This window comes from Bos taurus, chromosome 11 (genome assembly GCF_002263795.3).
Source record: "Bos taurus isolate L1 Dominette 01449 registration number 42190680 breed Hereford chromosome 11, ARS-UCD2.0, whole genome shotgun sequence".
Lineage (NCBI taxonomy): Eukaryota > Metazoa > Chordata > Mammalia > Artiodactyla > Bovidae > Bos > Bos taurus.
This window is the reverse complement of record NC_037338.1, coordinates 50,399,868-50,417,226: the sequence shown is the minus strand read 5'-3', so window position 1 is coordinate 50,417,226 and position 17,359 is coordinate 50,399,868. Positions and strand designations below refer to the sequence as shown.

General features: G+C 37.6%; 1 protein-coding gene across 1 annotated transcript in view; it reads left to right on the top strand.

Moving 5' to 3' along the window:
* DNAH6 (dynein axonemal heavy chain 6) overlaps positions 1-17,359 on the top strand; it is a 282,338-nt gene that overhangs the window by 69,147 nt on the left and 195,832 nt on the right. The window contains exons 16-18 of the mRNA XM_024999429.2: positions 3,575-3,703; positions 11,068-11,181; positions 15,352-15,495. Of these exons, the coding sequence (XP_024855197.1) occupies positions 3,575-3,703; positions 11,068-11,181; positions 15,352-15,495 (387 nt within the window). The remainder of the gene's footprint in view (positions 1-3,574; positions 3,704-11,067; positions 11,182-15,351; positions 15,496-17,359) is intronic.

Here is a 17,359-nt window from a genome sequence, read left to right as displayed (position 1 = left end):
GTGCTTATAATCAAATGTACAAAATGGAATATTACTCAGCTATAAAAAGGAATACATTTGAATCAGTTCTAATGAGGTGGGTGAAACTGGAGCCTATTACACAGAGTCAGGTCAGAAAGAGAGGGAAAAATACTATATATTAATGCATTTATATGGAATATAGAAAGACATAACAATGATCCTACATGCAGGGCAGCAAAGGAGACACAGATGTAACGAACAGACTTATTTGGACTCAGTGGGAAAAACAAAGGTGGGATGATTTGAGAAAATAGCATTGAAACATGTACATTCCGTTCAGTTCAGTTCAGTTGCTCAGTCATGTCCAACTCTTTGCAACCCCATGGACTGCTTCCCTGTCTATCACCAGGCTTTCCTGTCCATCACCAACTCCTGAAGCTTGCTGAAACTCATGTCCATTGAGTTGGTGATGTCATCCAGCCATCTTATCCTCTGTCATCCCCTTCTCCTCTCTCTTTCAATCTTTCCCAGCTTTAGGGTCTTTTCAAATGAGTCAGTTCTTTGCGTCAGGTGGCCAAAGAATTGAACCTTCAGCATCAGTCCTTCCAATGAATATTCAGGACTGATTTCCTTTAGGATGGACTGGTTGGATCTCCTTGCAGTCCAAGGGACTCTTCAAGAGTCTTCACAGCACCACAGTTCAAAAGCATCAATTCTTCAATGCTCAGCTTTCTTTATGGTCCAACTCTCACATCCATACATGACTACTGGAAAAACTGTAGCTTTGACTAGATAGACCCTTTGTTGGCAAAGTAATGTCTCACTTTTTAATATACTGTCTAGGTTGGCCTTAGCTTTTCTTCCAAGGAGCAAGCATCTTTGAATTTCACGGCTATAGTCACCATCTGCAGTGATTTTGGAGCCCAAGAAAATAAAGCGTGTCACTGTTTCCATTGTTTCCCCATCTATTTGCCATGAAGGGATGGGACCTAATGCCATGATCTTTGTTTCTTGAATGTTGAGTTTTAAACCAGCTTTTTCATTCTCTTCTTTCACTTTCATCAAGAGGTTCTTTAGATTCTCTTCACTTTCTGACATAAGAGTGATGTCATCTGCATATCTGATGTTATTGATATTTCTCCCAGCAATCTTGATTTCAGCTTGCACTTCATCCAGCCTAGCATTTCTCATGATGTACTCTGCATATAAGTTAAACAAGCAGGGTGTCAGTATACAGCCTTGGTGTACTCCTTTCCCATGTATATTACTATATGTAAAATAGAAGACCAGTGCAAGTTTGATGCATGAAGCAGGGCATCCAAAGTTGGTGCTCTGGTACAGCCTAGAGGGATGGGGTGGGGAAGGAGGTGGGAGGGGTTTCAGAATAGGGGGACACATATATACCCATGACTGATTCATGTTGATATATGGCAAAAACCATCGCAAAATTGTAAAGTAATTATCCTCCAATTAAATTAAAAAAATTTTAAAGTCTTATGGTCAAATCAGAAAAAAATGGGAAAAATTCAGTTCAATAGTAGTGAATTCTCTTTTTCCTAGCGTCTATTTATTATTTTGAAATTAGTGTTTTTACATCCTATTAGCGTATTTTATAGCTACTGTCACAATTTTAGAGTTTTCTTAGTCACACGTTAGAAAATTCCCTCTTAGAAAGAGGCAGAGTATAAATTAATAAGTGATAAAGAATGTTTGATTAACTTGCACCAATTTTACTATCCTAAAGATATAAAAGGAATTTTTAAGAACTTAGAATAACACACACAGAAGTCACTCGGTCGTATCCGACTCTTTGCAACCCCATGGATTGTAGCCCACCAGGCTCCTCGGTCCATGGGATTTTCCAGGCATGAATACTGGAGTGGATTGCCATTTCCTTCTCCAGGGGATCTTCCTGACCCAGGGATCGAACCTGGGTCTCCCACATTGTAGGCAGATGCTTTACTGTCTGAGCTACCAGGGAAGCCCATCAAAAACACAGAAGAGTAGTAGTTAAGTTTCAAAAGGATGTCAGTTGAGATGTTTTATAGATGAAATCTACTTCCTAGAAGTCAACTCGCTAATTATATGCACAGCTGGAGACAAGAATTTAGAATAGACATCTTTTTTTTTCACTATCTTTCTTACTTTATTTTTTAATATAAATTTATTTATTTTAATTGGGGGCTAATTACTTTACAATATTGTATTGATTTTGCCATACACTGACATGAATCCACCACAGGTGTACATGTCTTCGCCATCCTGAACCCCCCTCCCACCTCCCTCCCCATCCCATCCCTCTGGGTCATCCCAGTGCACCAGCCCCAAGCATCCTGTATCATGCATTAAAACTGGACTGGCGATTTGTTTCACATATGATAATATACATGTTTCCATGCCATAGAATAGACATCTGGATAATTCTTAAGTGAAACAAACATGAAAATAGATCATATAATAATGATCTACTCTTTAATTATTAACATTGACTAAATCCTATCCCAAAAGTTTAAAGCAATATAAAGTGAACTGAAAGTGAAAGTTGCTCAGTTGTGTCTGACTGTTTGTGACCCCATGGACTATAGAGTCCATGGAATTCTCCAGGCCAGAATACTGCAGTGGGTAGCCATTCCCTTCTCCAAGGGATCTTCCCAACCCAGGGCTCGAACCCAGGTCTCCCACATTGCAGATGGATTCTTTACCAGCTGAGCCACTAGGGAAGCCCCAAACCATATAAACTTATGATAAAATCAGAAAAAAATGGGAGAAGCTCAGTGTCCTTCAACAGAATAATAAAATGTGTTGGGGTACTTCCACTCAAAGGAATATAATACCGATGTTGAAGATTACAGCATGCATTTATATGTGCTGACATGGCTAAAAGTAGCTAACATTTATTGTGTACTTATTATATGTCAACTTTTAGTCTAAAGGACTTTGCATTGCTTTTACTTTTGTACTGAAGTATTTTTGTATTTTGCAAGAGAAAGCTGTATATAACTGTAATAACTGTACAACTCAGTGAGTTCTCAGAAAGTGAACACATCCATATGTCTACTGTTCAAGTCAAGAGCTATTGCTCTTGGTATCCTTAGGGTGCCCTCTAGTCACTAACCTTTCCTTCCTTTCCAAAAGCAACCACTACCCTGAATTCTAAAGCCATAAATTGCTTTTGCCTATTTATGAACTTCAGTCAAATAGAATCCTACCTTTGTTGTACATATAATGATTATAAATCATTCCTTTACTGTAAAGTGATAAATTTCCTTATATTCCCTTCATTCTTTTCCATATAGCATTCACTTCTCCTTAACTGAAGTCTTGTTAGTTGGGAAAAAAATGTAATATAGGGAAAAAGATGAAGGAAAATGCATTAGGTACTCCTTAAAAACAATATTATCCCCATAGTACTTCCTTATACATTTCTGTACTTTTTACAATGTATCTGCATTGTTTTAAAATTCAAGAAAAGCAACCATTTTCATATATTTTCTAAAAATTCGAATGAAAAAGGAATTAGCAAAAATATGTTTTGAAAATGTTTATTCATGTAATTTGATGGTGTACATCAAAAAGTAGGAATGACTAATCAAAAGCTATCTTAATTTTACAGGATCCACAGATTTTGGACATTAATGCTGACCAAGAGAAAATAAAGGTCATGTTGAATGAGCTGCTGTTAGTTCTGGATGATCTTCAAAAACGCGCATTTCAATATAAATCCTATCAGAAGAATTTTAAGGTAATGACAGCACTACACATCTGTTCCTAAAATATAGAACTATAAAATATATCTTTGTGTATGCACAGAAGTGACATTGATGCACACTCATTTTAATAATGCTCAACGTTTAGACACCTATGTGCTAGTCACTGTACTGGAATAATCTGAAATACAAAATATGGTATATTCTCTGCCTTTGAAGTGTTTAAAGATTAGGACACATGAGAGACAAAACATCTTTCTTTATTAAAAAGTAATTGTGAATTATAGACAAATACTCAGACCAGGAACTGTAGTTACTATGTTAAAATGCATGTGGATTTTAAATGTAATCAATTGAAACCCCTTGATTCTTTATTAATATTCTACTTCTTTTGCATTCATTCATGTGTATATTGGAATCAGCGAACTAAAATGGACTGGGATGGGTGAATTAACTCAGATGACCATTATATCTACTACTGCGGGCAGGAATCCCTTAGAAGAAATGGAGTAGCCATCATGGTCAACAAGAGTCTGAAATGCAGTACTTGGATGCAATCTCAAAAACGACAGAATGATCTCTGTTCGTTTCCAAGGCAAACCATTCAATATCACAGTAATCCAAGTCTGTGCCTCAACCAGTAACGCTGAAGAAGCTGAAGTTGAACGGTTCTATGAAGACCTACAAGACTTTTTAGAACTAACACCCAAAAAAGATGTCCTTTTCATTATAGGGGACTGGAATGCAAAAGTAGGAAGTCAAGAAACACCTGGAGTAACAGGCAAATTTGGCCTTGGAGTACAGAATGAACAGGGCAAAGACTAATACAGTTTTGCCAAGAGAACGCACTGGTCGTAGCAAACACCCTCTTCCAACAACACAAGAGAAAACTCTACACATGGACATCACCAGATGGTCAACACTGAAATCAGATTGATTATATTCTTTGCAGCCAAAGATGGAGAAGCTCTATACAGTCAACAAAAACAAGACCAGGAGCTGACTGTGGCTCAGATCATGAAGCCCTTATTGCCAAATTCAGACTTAAATTGAAGAAAGTAGGGAAAACCACTAGACCATTCAGGTATGACCTAAGTCATATCCCTTATGATTATACAGTGGAAGTGAGAAATAGATTTAAGGGACTAGATCTGATAGATAGAGTGCCTGATGAACTATGGATGAAGGTTCGTGACATTGTACAGGAGACAGGGATCAAGACCATCCCCATGAAAAAGAAATGCAAAAAAGCAAAATGGCTGTCTGGGGAGGCCTTACAAATAGCTGTGAAAAGAAGAGAAGCAAAAAGCAAAAGAGAAAAGGAAAGATATAAGTATCTGAATGCAGAGTTCCAAAGAATAGCAAGAAGAGATAAGAAAGCCTTCCTCAGTGATCAATGCAAAGAAATAGAGAAAAACAACAGAATGGGAAAGACTAGAGATCTCTTCAAGAAAATCAGAGATACCAAGGGAACATTTCATGCAAAGATGGGCTCGATAAAGGACAGAAATGGTATGGACCTAACAGAAGCAGAAGATATTAAGAAAAGGTGGCAAGAATACACAAAAGAACTGTACAAAAAAGATCTTCACGACCAAGATAATCACAATGGTATATGATCACTCACCTAGAGCCAGACATCCTGGAATGTGAAGTCAAATGGGCCTTAGAAAGCATCACTATGAACAAAGCTAGTGGAGGTGATGGAATTCCAGTTGAGTTATTTCAAATCTTGAAAGATGATGCTGTGAAAGTGCTGCACTCAATATGCCAGCAAATTTGGAAAACTCAGCAGTGGCCACAGGACTGGAAAAGGTCAGTTTGCATTCCAATCCCAAATAAAGACAGTGCTAAAGAATGTTCAGACTACCGCACAATTACACTCATCTCACATGCTAGTAAAGTAATGCTCAAAATTCTCCAAGCCAGGCTTCAGCAGTATGTGAACTGTGAACTTCCAGATGTTCAAGCTGGTTTTAGAAAAGGCAGAGGAACCAGAGATCAAATTGCCAACATCTGCTGGATCATCGAAAAAGCAAGGGAATTCCAGAAAAACATCTATTTCTGCTTTATTGACTATGCCAAAGTCTTTGACTGCGTGGGTCACAATAAACTGTGGAAGATTCTGAAAGAGATGGGAAGACCAGACCACCTGACCTGCCTCTTGAGAAACCTATATGCAGGTCAGGAAGCAACAGTTAGAACTGGACATGGAACAACAGACTGGTTCCAAATAGGAAAAGGAGTACGTCAAGGCTGTATGTTGTCACCCTGCTTATTTAACTTATATGCAGAGTACATCATGAGAAACGCTGGGCTGGAAGAAGCACAAGCTGGAATCAAGATTGCCAGGAGAAATATCAGTAACTTCAGATATGCAGATTACACCACCCTTATGGCAGAAAGTGAAGAGGAACTAAAAAGCCTTTTGATGAAAGTGAAAGTGGAGAGTGAAAAAGGTGGCTTAAAGCTCAACATTCAGAAAACAAAGATCATGGCATCCAGTCCCATCACTTCATGGCAAATAGATGGGGAAACAGTGGAAACAGTGACAGTCTTTATTTTCTTGAGCTCCAAAATCACTGCAGATGGTGACTGCAGCCATGAAATTAAAAGACGCTTACTCCTTGGAAGGAAAGTTATGACCAACCTAGACAGCATATTGAAAAGTAGAGACATTCCTTTGCCAACAAAGGTCCGTCTAGTCAAGGCTATGGTTTTTACAGTAGTCATGTATGGATGTTAAAGTTGGACTGTGAAGAAAGCTGAACACTGAAGAATTGATGCTTTTGAACTGTGGTGTTGGAGAAGACTGTTGAGAGTCCCTTGGACTGCAAGGAAATCCAACCAGTCCATTCTAAAGGAGATCGATCCTGGGTGTTCTTTGGAAGGAGTGATGCTAAAGCTGAAACTCCAGTACTTTGGCCACCTCATGTGAAGAGTTAACTCACTGGAAAAGACTCTGATGCTGGGAGGGATTGGAGGCAGGAGGAGAAGGGGACGACAGAGGATGAGATGGCTGGATGGCATCACTGACTCGATGGATGTGAGTCTGAGTGAACTCCGGGAGTTGGTGATGGACAGGGAGGCCTGGCGTGCTGTGATTTCTGGGGTCGCAAAGAGTCAGACACGACTGAGCGACTGAACTGAACTGATGTGTATATTATTGATTTCATCCATATTGCCTCATTTGCTCTCATTTTGATGTGCAGTTTGATGAAAGAAGAGAATTGACTAAGCCAGGGCAAAGATGGATCCCTCAAAATTAAAAAGCTAAATGATATGCCCCCCCGCAAAATGAAAAGAAATGAGTGAGAGTTATAAGTGCTCTGAACAGATATTGTTGTTGTCCGATCACTAGGTCATGTCCAGCTCTTTGTTACACCGTGGACTGCAGCATGCTAGGCTCCTCTGTCCTCCACTATCTCCTGCTCAGATTCATGTCCATTGAGTCGGTGATGCCATCTAACTATATCATTCTTTGTCACCCCCTTCTTTTGTCTTCAGTCTCTCCCAGCATCAGGGTCTTTTCCAATGAGTAGGCTCTTCGTATCAGGTAGCCAAAATATTGGAGCTAAAGTATTGGAATAGCTATTAGAGAGAACAAAGAGAAAAGCAAATTGGAAAGATTCCTGGGACCAAAACCAGAGGCCACCTGCAATGAAGGAGTGTTAATAGTCTCCCCTAAATTTCAGAGAAGTGCCTGGACGTCACATGGAGATGCATCCATTTCTTCCAGAGCCCCAAATGGATGACCAGAAAGTGGTCTGAGGGCTCTGAGACCTGAGCCCTCCAAGTCTCCACTCCAGACCTGAGGCTTGGTAGAGCAACCTGCAAAATAATAACCTGGACACTAGAAAATGCAACTGCCATAATACTTGAGGCAGGAAGTTTGTGCGTCAGAGAATTATGGTTCAAAGTTGTCCCCAGATTGAATTAACTGACATATAAGACAGGAAAGTGTGAGGTAGGAAGGGAACTATGGATGAAACATTACCTAATAAAAAGCTATACCAGGTAAGCACTCCTTTGGGTCAGGGAGAATAGTGTAGCTTGAACCAGAGCCTGAAATAGAAGTGTGTCTCCCTCCTTCCAGACTCCATATCTATATTTTATGATTCTTTAGGATGACCTCAGGCTGTCCTGGTGGCCCAGATGGTAAAGAAACTACCTGTACTGTGGGAGACCTGAGTTCAATCCTGGGTTGGGAAAATCCCCTGGAGGAGGGCATGGCAACCTACTCCAGTATTTTTGCCTAGAGAATCCCCATGAACAGAGGAGCCTGAGGGGACTATAGTCCATGGGGTCACAAAGAGTCGGACATGACTGAGTGACTAAGCACAGCACAGCATAGGATGACCTCATATCCAACCTTCGTCTCCAGCTCTTGGTTATTAGGGGGACAGGAATGAAGGCCTAAGAGGTGTAGGAAATCATTTCTAATTCTTAATGAAGACAAGGCTAGATCCCTATCATCAGGGTAATGCTGACCTTGTAAAATGAGTTGGAAAGTGTTCCCACCTCTTTAATATTCTGGAAAGGTTTGAGAAAGATTGGCATTAATTCTTTCTCCCACCCCCACTATAGATGTTTGGTAGAATCTACCAGTGAAGTTATCTGGTCCTGGGCTTTTCTGTTCTCGGAGGTTTTTTATTTCTGATTTGATCTCCTTACTCCTTATTTTTCTGTTCAGATTTTCTCCTCCTTCCTGATTCAGTCTTAATAGGTTATGTGTTTCTAGGAATTTGTGCACTGCTTCTAAGTTATCCAGTTTGTTGGTATACAGTTAGTTTTTCATAGTAATCTCTTATGATATGGCTTCCTATGTGGCTCAGTGGTAAAGAATCCTCCTGCCAATGCAGGAGATGTGGGTTCGATCCCTGGCTCAGGAAGATCCCCTCGAGAAGGAAATGGCAACCCACTCCAGTATTCTTACCTGGGAAACCCCATGGACAGAGGAGACTGGTGGGCTACAGTTGGACATGTCACAACGAGTTGGACATGACTGAGCATGCATGCAGGCATAAGATCATATGTATTTCTGTGGTGTAAATTGTAATGTATCCATTTTCATTTCTGGTTTTATTTATTTGAGTCACCTCTCTTCTTTTCCTTAAATCTTTAAAAAGATTTATCTTTTTAAAAAGTGCTTTTAGTTTCATTGATCTTTTCTATTATTTTTCGGATCCCTATTTTATTTATTTCCACTCTGAACTTACTTCTTTTCTTCTGACAATGTTGGGCTTAGCTTGTTCTCTTTTTTCTAGCTCCTTGATGTGTAAAGTTATGTTATTTGAGATCTTTTCGATTTTCTTAATATATCCATTTATCACTATAAACTCGCCTCTCAGAACTGCTTTTGCAGCATCTCTTAGGTTCTAGTGTGCTGTTTCCACTTTCATTTGTTTCAAGATTGTTTTAATTTCCCTTTGATTTCCTCTTTAACCCATTGGTCGTTCAGGACTGTGTTGTTTAGTTTTCACACATGTGTAAATTTTCCACCTTTCCTACTGTTGTTGATTTCTAGTTTCACACCTCTGTGGCTAAAAGAAGTACTTAGTATGATTTCAATCTTCTTAAACTTGTTAAGACTTGTTTTGTGCCCTGTCATATGATTTATCCTGGGGAATGTTCTGACTGCTCTTGATAAGCGTGTGTATTTACTGCTGTTCTATGGAATGTTTGAAATCCTGGCTTATCTCAAGGTTCATAATTTCTGTGCAACTAATCTCCAAGCCATGAAAACAGCTTCTTTAGATTTTCTTGGAACCTTTCTCTCTATAGGGTTCATAATCAGTCCATTAGATTAGAAATAGGTGAGAAACCAGAATGTTCTCTCCATCTTAAATCTCCCCATCCCCTCCACCAATTACCACACAAAAATTCTCTCCATCTTCTATCATCCCTCTTCCATCATCTACATATAAGCCCTAAAGGATATAGGATCCAACATCCGTTGGATCGTTGAAAAAGCAAGAGAGTTCAGAAAAACATCTACCTCTGCTGTATTGACTACGCCAAAGCCTTTGACTGTGTGGATCACAACAAACTGTGGAAAATTCTTCAAGAGATGGGAATACCAGACCACCTGACCTGCCTCTTGAGAAATCTATATGCAGGTCAGGAAGCAACAATTAGAACTGGACTTAGAACAACAGACTGATTCCAAATCAGGAAAGGAGTATGTCAAGGCTGTATATTGTCACCCTGCTTATTTAACTTATATGAAGAGTACATCATGAGAAACACTGGGCTGGAGGAAACACCAGCTGGAATCAAGATTTCTGGGAGAAATATCAATAACCTTAGACATGCAGATGATGCCAGCCTTATTGCAGAAAGTGAAGAAGAACTAAAGAACCTCTTGATGAAAGTGAAAGAGGAGACTGAAAAAGTTGACTTAAAACTCAACATTCAGAAAACTAAGATTATGGCATCCAGTCCCATCACTTCATGGCAAATTGATGGGAAGACTTTATTTTGGGGGGCTCCAAAATCACTGCAGATGGTGACTGCAGCCATGAAATTAAAAGATGCTTGCTCTTTGGAAGAAAAGTTATGACCAACCTAGGCAGCATATTAAAAAGCAGAGACATTACTTTCCCGACAAAGGTCCGTCTAGTCAAAGCTATGGTTTTTCCAGTAATCATGTATGGATGTGAGAGTTGGACTATAAAGAAAGCTGAGCGCTGAAGAATTGATGCTTTTGAAGTGTGGTGTTGGAGAAGACTCTTGAGAGTCCCTTGAACAGCAAGGAGATCCAACCAGTCCATCCTAAAGGAAATCAGTCCTGAATATTCATTGGAAGGACTGATGTTGAAGCTGAGGCTCCAATACTTAGGCCACCTGATGCAAAAAACTGACTTATTTGAAAAGACCCTGATGCTGGGAAAGATTGAAGGTAGGAGGACAAGGGAACAACAATGGATGAGATGGTTGGATGGCATCACCAACTCAATGGACATGGGTTTGAGTAAACTTCGGGAGTTGGTGATGGACAAGGAGGCCAGGCGTGCTGCAGTCCATGGGGTCGCAAAGAGTCAGAGATGACTGACAGACTGAACTGAACTGAACTGAAAGGATATAGATCCTTCTGAGGACTCATCTGTCTATGTGAAAAACCAGTCAGATATGATCCAACTTAAGAGTAAATGCCCTTAAACCTCCGTAATGCCTCTTGTGTCTTTTGAGAATTTCTAAGTTCTAAGGATGTATAAATAGTGATATTTTGTCCCTCAAATAGAAATTTGAATGTATGTGGGGTTTTTTCACTTGTTTTTTTCATTTGTTTCTCTTAGATAGAAACAAATGAAAAGACAAAAATTACTAATAGGAAGATAACATAAGATCTCTATATCTGAAAATTAAATTGTACATTTTGCTTATTATATTTTTAAAGGTAGAAGTGTCAAAGTTTGATGCTTTGGAAGAAGTTAGTGCTGAATTGAAGCTTAAACAATTGCTCTGGGATTCTTTATCTGAATGGGATCAACTCCAGCAAGAATGGTTAAAGGTAAAAAAGAAAAATTCTTAATTCTTAAATAATTTTTATATCATTTAACTTTAAAATCATGGTAGTATGGATTATAGTTTTTAAATAATCTGGTATCTTTCAGTAAAATATGCAATATTATAATTTTGTGGGAATTTATCAGCTTTCCAATGAAATGCACAGAGGTCTTTCTGCTACACAAATATTTAAGTACCACAAAAAAGAATGCTTTATTGTAAGGCAGGCTTCTCAGGTCCTCTGTTTAAGAACACTAAATGAAGGAGGGATCAAAGGACCTCACCATATGGCATTTAACTGCTTTGTGGTTTCTGAATACAGTGTTGTCCTGATACATACAGCCAAGTGTTATTAAGGATCATAGAATTTTATTTATGATCTACAACATTAGATTTCTGTTGGCTGAGGTTCTGTTTTCACTGTCTTTTTTTTTTTTTTTTTTTAGAAAAAATAAAGCCATTTTTTTCCCCTGTGATAGAATAGAATCATGATAATGAGATCTCTAGGATCTTTCTTTGAGAGTTCAATAGTAAATTCTAATCATAGTAAATTAGGGGGACAAGTATCATAAAGCTTGGTTCTTAGGGTCTACTCTTGTATTCAAACATTAACAAGGATTAACCCTCTAGGAGACAGAATATATGACCATTTATTCTTTCCAGTGTGATATGCATATACTAGAAATACCATCAACTTCACAAATATTGCTTTACACTTGCTGGTTCAGCTTCCCTGTGCTGGTACCCATAATTAGAAGTCATACATCTAGGTTAAACCACAGTGACACAAGAATGATTCCTAGGTAATGTTCTGGACACAGTGGATACCAGTGGCGAATAAAAGGGACAGAGTCTAAACTCTCACAGAATTTACCTTTTGGTGAAGAAAGCAGAAAACAAACGTGTATATGCTATTATAACAGAGACTTTTAAGTGCTGTTGTATAACTCATTTATTGGTTATCTCAGAAGTAGAAAATGCTCCTGAATAGTAAAGAGGAAGCTTAGAAAGTGCTTTGATTCCCACCATAGATTAGAGCAGTGGCTTCCGAAGTGGGACAGATTTACCCAGGAAATGCACAAAAAGTAGACATTGTATCTAGAAAAAAATGAATGTTTATAAATTTTTAGTTGAGGCATATTTGACACACTGTATTGGCTCCAGGTGTATAATATGATGATCCTATATTTGTGTGTATTGTAAAACGATCACCACAGTAAGTTTAGTTAACATCTGTTACCATTCACAATTATAATTGTTTTCTTATGAGAACTTTCAAGATCTATTCTTTTAGAAACTTTCAAATATGCAAGACACTATTATTAACTAGTCACTATTCTGTACATTTCAGAGAAGGTGAGGCACCCCACTCCAGTACTCTTGCCTGAAAAATCTCATGGACGGAGGAGCCTGGTAGGCTGCAGTCCATGGGGTCGCTAAGAGTCAGACACAACTGAGCGACTTCACTTTCACCTTTCACTTTCATGCACTGGAGAAGGAAATGGCAACCCATTCCAGTTCTCTTGCCTGGAGAATCCCAGGGACGGGGGTGCCTGGTGGGCTGCCATCTATGGGGTCGCAGAGAGTCAGACACGACTGAAGCGACTTAGCAGCAGCAGCAGCATTCTGTACATTACATTCCCATGTATAATTATAATTATTTTATAATTATAAGTTTGTACCTTTTGACTTCCTTCACCCATTACATCCACCCATCCCTTTTCTCTGGAAACCACCCATCTATTCTGTTTTAGTTGTTTTACTTTAGACTCTTGCTTTGTTTTGTGTTAGATTCCACATATAAGTGAGATTATATGGTATTTTTTTGGTCTGACTTATTTCACTTTACATAAAGCCCTCATGGTCCATCCATGTTCCCAAAATGACAAAGTTTCATTCTTTTTATGGTGGAATAATAGTCCATTGTATACATATAACACATTTTCTTTATCCATTCATCCATTGGTGAACACAGTTCAGTCGGTCAGTTCAGCCTCTCAGTCGTGTCCGACTCTTTGCGACCCCAGGAATCACAGCACGCCAGGCCTCCCTGTCCATCACCAACTCCCGGAGTTCACCCAGACTCCTGTCCATCGAGTCAGTGATGCCATCCAGCCATCTCATCTTCTGTCGTCCCCTTCTCCTCTTGCCCCCAAGCCCTCCCAGCATCAGGGTCTTTTCCAATGAGTCAACTCTTCGCATGAGGTGGCCAAAGTATTGGAGTTTCAGCTTCAGCATCAGTCCTTCCAATGAACACCCAGGATGGATCTCCTTTAGGGTGGACTGGTTGGATCTCCTTGCAGTCCAAGGAACTCTCAAGAGTCTTCTCCAACACCACAGTTCAAAAGCATCAATTCTTCAGTGTTCAGCTTTCTTCACAGTCCAACTCTCACATCCACACATGACCACTGGAAAAACCACAGCCTTGACTAGACAGACCTTTGTTGGCAAAGTAGTATCTCTGCTTTTCAATATGCTACCTAGGATGGTCATAACTTTCCTTAGGTTGTCTCTATTTCTTGGCGATTGTAAGTAATGCTGCTGTGAATATATCTTTTCAAATCAGTGTTTTCGTTTTCTTAGGATAAAAGTCCAGGAATGGAATTGCTGAGTCATATGGTAGCTCTATATTTAATCATTTGAGGAATCTTAATACTGTTTTTCATAGTGGTTGTGCCAATTTACATTTCTACCAGCAGTGCACAAGTATTCATTTTTCTCCATATCTTTTCTCCACTGCTTATTTTTTGTCTTTCTGTTACTAGCCATTCTAACAGGTATGAGGTGATATTTCATTGTGGTTTTCATTTTAATTTCCCAGTGGCTAGTGATGTTGAGTATATTTTCAGGTATCTTTACCTGTTGGATATCTGTTACATCTTTTTTGGAGAAATGTTTATTCAGATCCTCTGCCCACTTTTAATCAGGTTATTTGTTTTTCTGCTATTGAATTATATGAGTTCTGGATATTAGCCCCTTATCAGATATATAATTTGCAAACATTTTCTCCCATTAAATAGACTGACTTTTTCTTTTGTTGATGGTTTCCTTTGCTGTGCAGAAGCTTTTTAGTTAGATTCTCATTTGTTATTTTACTTTTTTTCCTTTGCTTTCAGTGTCAAATCCAAAATATCATTGCCAAGACCCTTCTCAAACAGCTTAATACCTATGTTTTCTTTTAGGAGTTTTAAAGTTTTGGGTCTTATATTCAGATCTTTAGTCCATTTTGAGTTATTTGTGTGTGTGATTCAATTTCGTTACTTTGTTTTTGCCTGTGGCTGTCCAATTTTCCCGACACCATTTATTGAGGAGACTGTCCTTTCTGCATAATATATTCTTGACTCTTTTGTTGTAAATTAATTGACCATATATGTGTGGGTTTATTTCTGCTCCATTAATCTATGTGTCTGTTTTTGTGCCAATACCATACTGTTTTGATGACTATAACTTTGGAACATAGTCTGAAATCAAGGGGTTGATCCCTCTATCTTTGTTTTTCTTTCTCAAAATTGTTTTGTCTATTCAGGGTATTTTGTGATTCCACACAAATTTTAGGATTGTTTGTTGTATTTGTGTGAAAAAAAATGCCATTGGAATTTTGATAAGGATCATACTGAATCTGTAGATTGTTTTAGGTGGTATAAACATCTTAACAATATTAATTCTTCCAATCCATGGGCATCAAATATCTTTTCATTTTTATAAATTTTCTATTGCCTTCAATCCATATGACCATCTGACATGATACGTATACGCTTACATGTTTATGTAACTGATAAGTATATTTATAGATGCATGCATACATTGAAGTGCATGTTTAAATAAGTTACATTAAAGGGATACGTAATCAAATATAATAGGAGACTACTGGGTAAGAAGTTTCTAGGTCACAAGAATAAAAATTAGCTATTTGTAACTTTACAATGATTGGCCCTCAGGAATAAATTACAGGGATTGCAATACTGCATTTGATGGTATGTGAGAAAAGGACATGAAAGTAATAAACAATGCCTGGTCTACTACTAGAAATCTTCATAAGTAGAGTCATTTAAAAAAGCATAAAGTTGACTTGATTGACAACATAGCTACCAGAAAATCTGAGTAAAGAAATTTTTACTATTTCAAGTTCGCCTTTTATCATATGTCTTAACTTCTTTCCCCCTAATTTTCATAGTCCAAATTTGACTCCTTGGATCCAGAACTTCTAAATAGTCAAGTTTCTAAATATGCCAAATTTGTGACTCAACTGGAAAAAGGCTTGCCACCCAACAGTGTTGTGCCCCAGCTAAAAAGTAAGGTGGAAAAAATGAAAGAAAAGGTAAGCTTGGATGAAATTATCTCAGAAACTCCAGGTCAGTCATTTATACTTGAGGCTAATGAGACCAAAGCTAGGAATTCTTCCCTGTTTAAGTTACCTTTGCAGAGAGAAGAAGCAACAGACAAATTCAGTTACTGCAGAGGCACAAACTGCATCCTTTTCCTTAGCTGGGCAAATCATGCAACTGAGTAGTATGAGAATTCTAGTTGTTTCTCATCCTCACTAGCACTTGTTATCTATCAATAAGGAGTTCTTTTAAAATTTGGTTTGCTTTGTTTTCAATTTTAACTATTCTAATAATGTGTAGTAATATCTCATAATGGTGATTTACACTTTTCTAATGATTAGTGATGTTGAGCATTTTTGCCCATGTCTATTTGCCATTCATTCACCTTCTTTGCTGAAAGGTCTGTCTGGCTATTAGCTCAATTTTTAATTGGCTTGTTTGTTATTAGTGAATTTTAAGACTTTTTTATACAGTCTGATATAAATCATTTTTCAAATATGTAACTTGAAAATGTTTTTCCCAGTGACTTTAGTCCCTAAATAGTGACTTTCACAGAACAACAGGCTTAAATTTGAATAAAATCCTATTAATATATTTTTTCTTTTACATATTACTTTTTTAGTTAGTATCTGACAACTTTTTGCCAAACCTAAAGATCATGCAAATTTTCTCTTGTATTTCCTTCTGGAAGTTTTATAGTTTTGCTTTTTTTAAATTAAGGTATATGATTTATTCTGAGTTATTTACATTTTGCATGTAGATATTCAGTTGATCCAGCACCATTATTTGAAAGGAGTATTCTTTCTCCACTGATTGTCTTTGCATCTTTGTGAAAAATCAGCTAACTATATTTTTTAGTCTATTGCTAAATACTTTATTCTATTTTGTTGCTCTGTAAGTCTGTTCTTTCACCAGTACCACACCGTGTTGATTAACTGTAGCTGGAAAATCTTAAAATTGGGTAGTGTAAGTTCTTCATTGTTCTTCTTTTCACAATTTTGTCAATTCTAATTCCTTTACCTTTCCATATAAATGTTAAAATTAGCTTATCAATATGTACAACAAATTGCTTGGATTTTGGGGGAGACTGTGTTAAGTCAATAGATCATTTTGAGGAGAACTGACATCTTCACAAGATAGAATTTTCTAATCTCCTACCAGCCTATCCCTTCATTTAGTTAGGTCTTATATTTCTTTTCATTAATGTTTTGTAATTTTCAGCATACAGACTATACACATACTTTGTTAGATTTAAAACTATTCTTTTATGTTATCTTAAATGATACTGCTTTTAATTTCAAATTCCAATTGTTCATTTCTGGTAGGTAGGAATACTGTTGACCTTTGTATATTGATCTTATATCCTGTAATCTTGCTAAATTTGCTTTTTAATTTTAGCTTTTGTACATTATTCAGAATTATAAACATAGAAAATTCCTTCAGCTGTGAATTGAGACAATTTTATTTCTTCATTTATAATCTGTGTGTCTTCTCTTTCTTTTTCTTGCCTTCTTGCACTGGGCAGGATATTCTATACAATATTGAATAGGAGTGATGAGAGAAAACATCCTTGTCCTGTGCCTGATCTTAAAGGAGAAACGTTCAATCTCTTTTTAAGTATGATGTTAGTCAAACATTTTTATGGATGCCCTATATTAAGATAACAAAGTTTCCTAGTTTTCTGAGAGGCTTCATTTATTTTTTATAAGATTTCTTGTTCTAAAGACTGAATTGTCTGAAATTAATATAATTATATATTAATTTGTATATATAGTATAGCTTTCTTTTGCACGATATGCACGATATGACTTTCTCCATCTTTTTATTTTTAATTTTTCTGTCTTTATATTTAAAGTG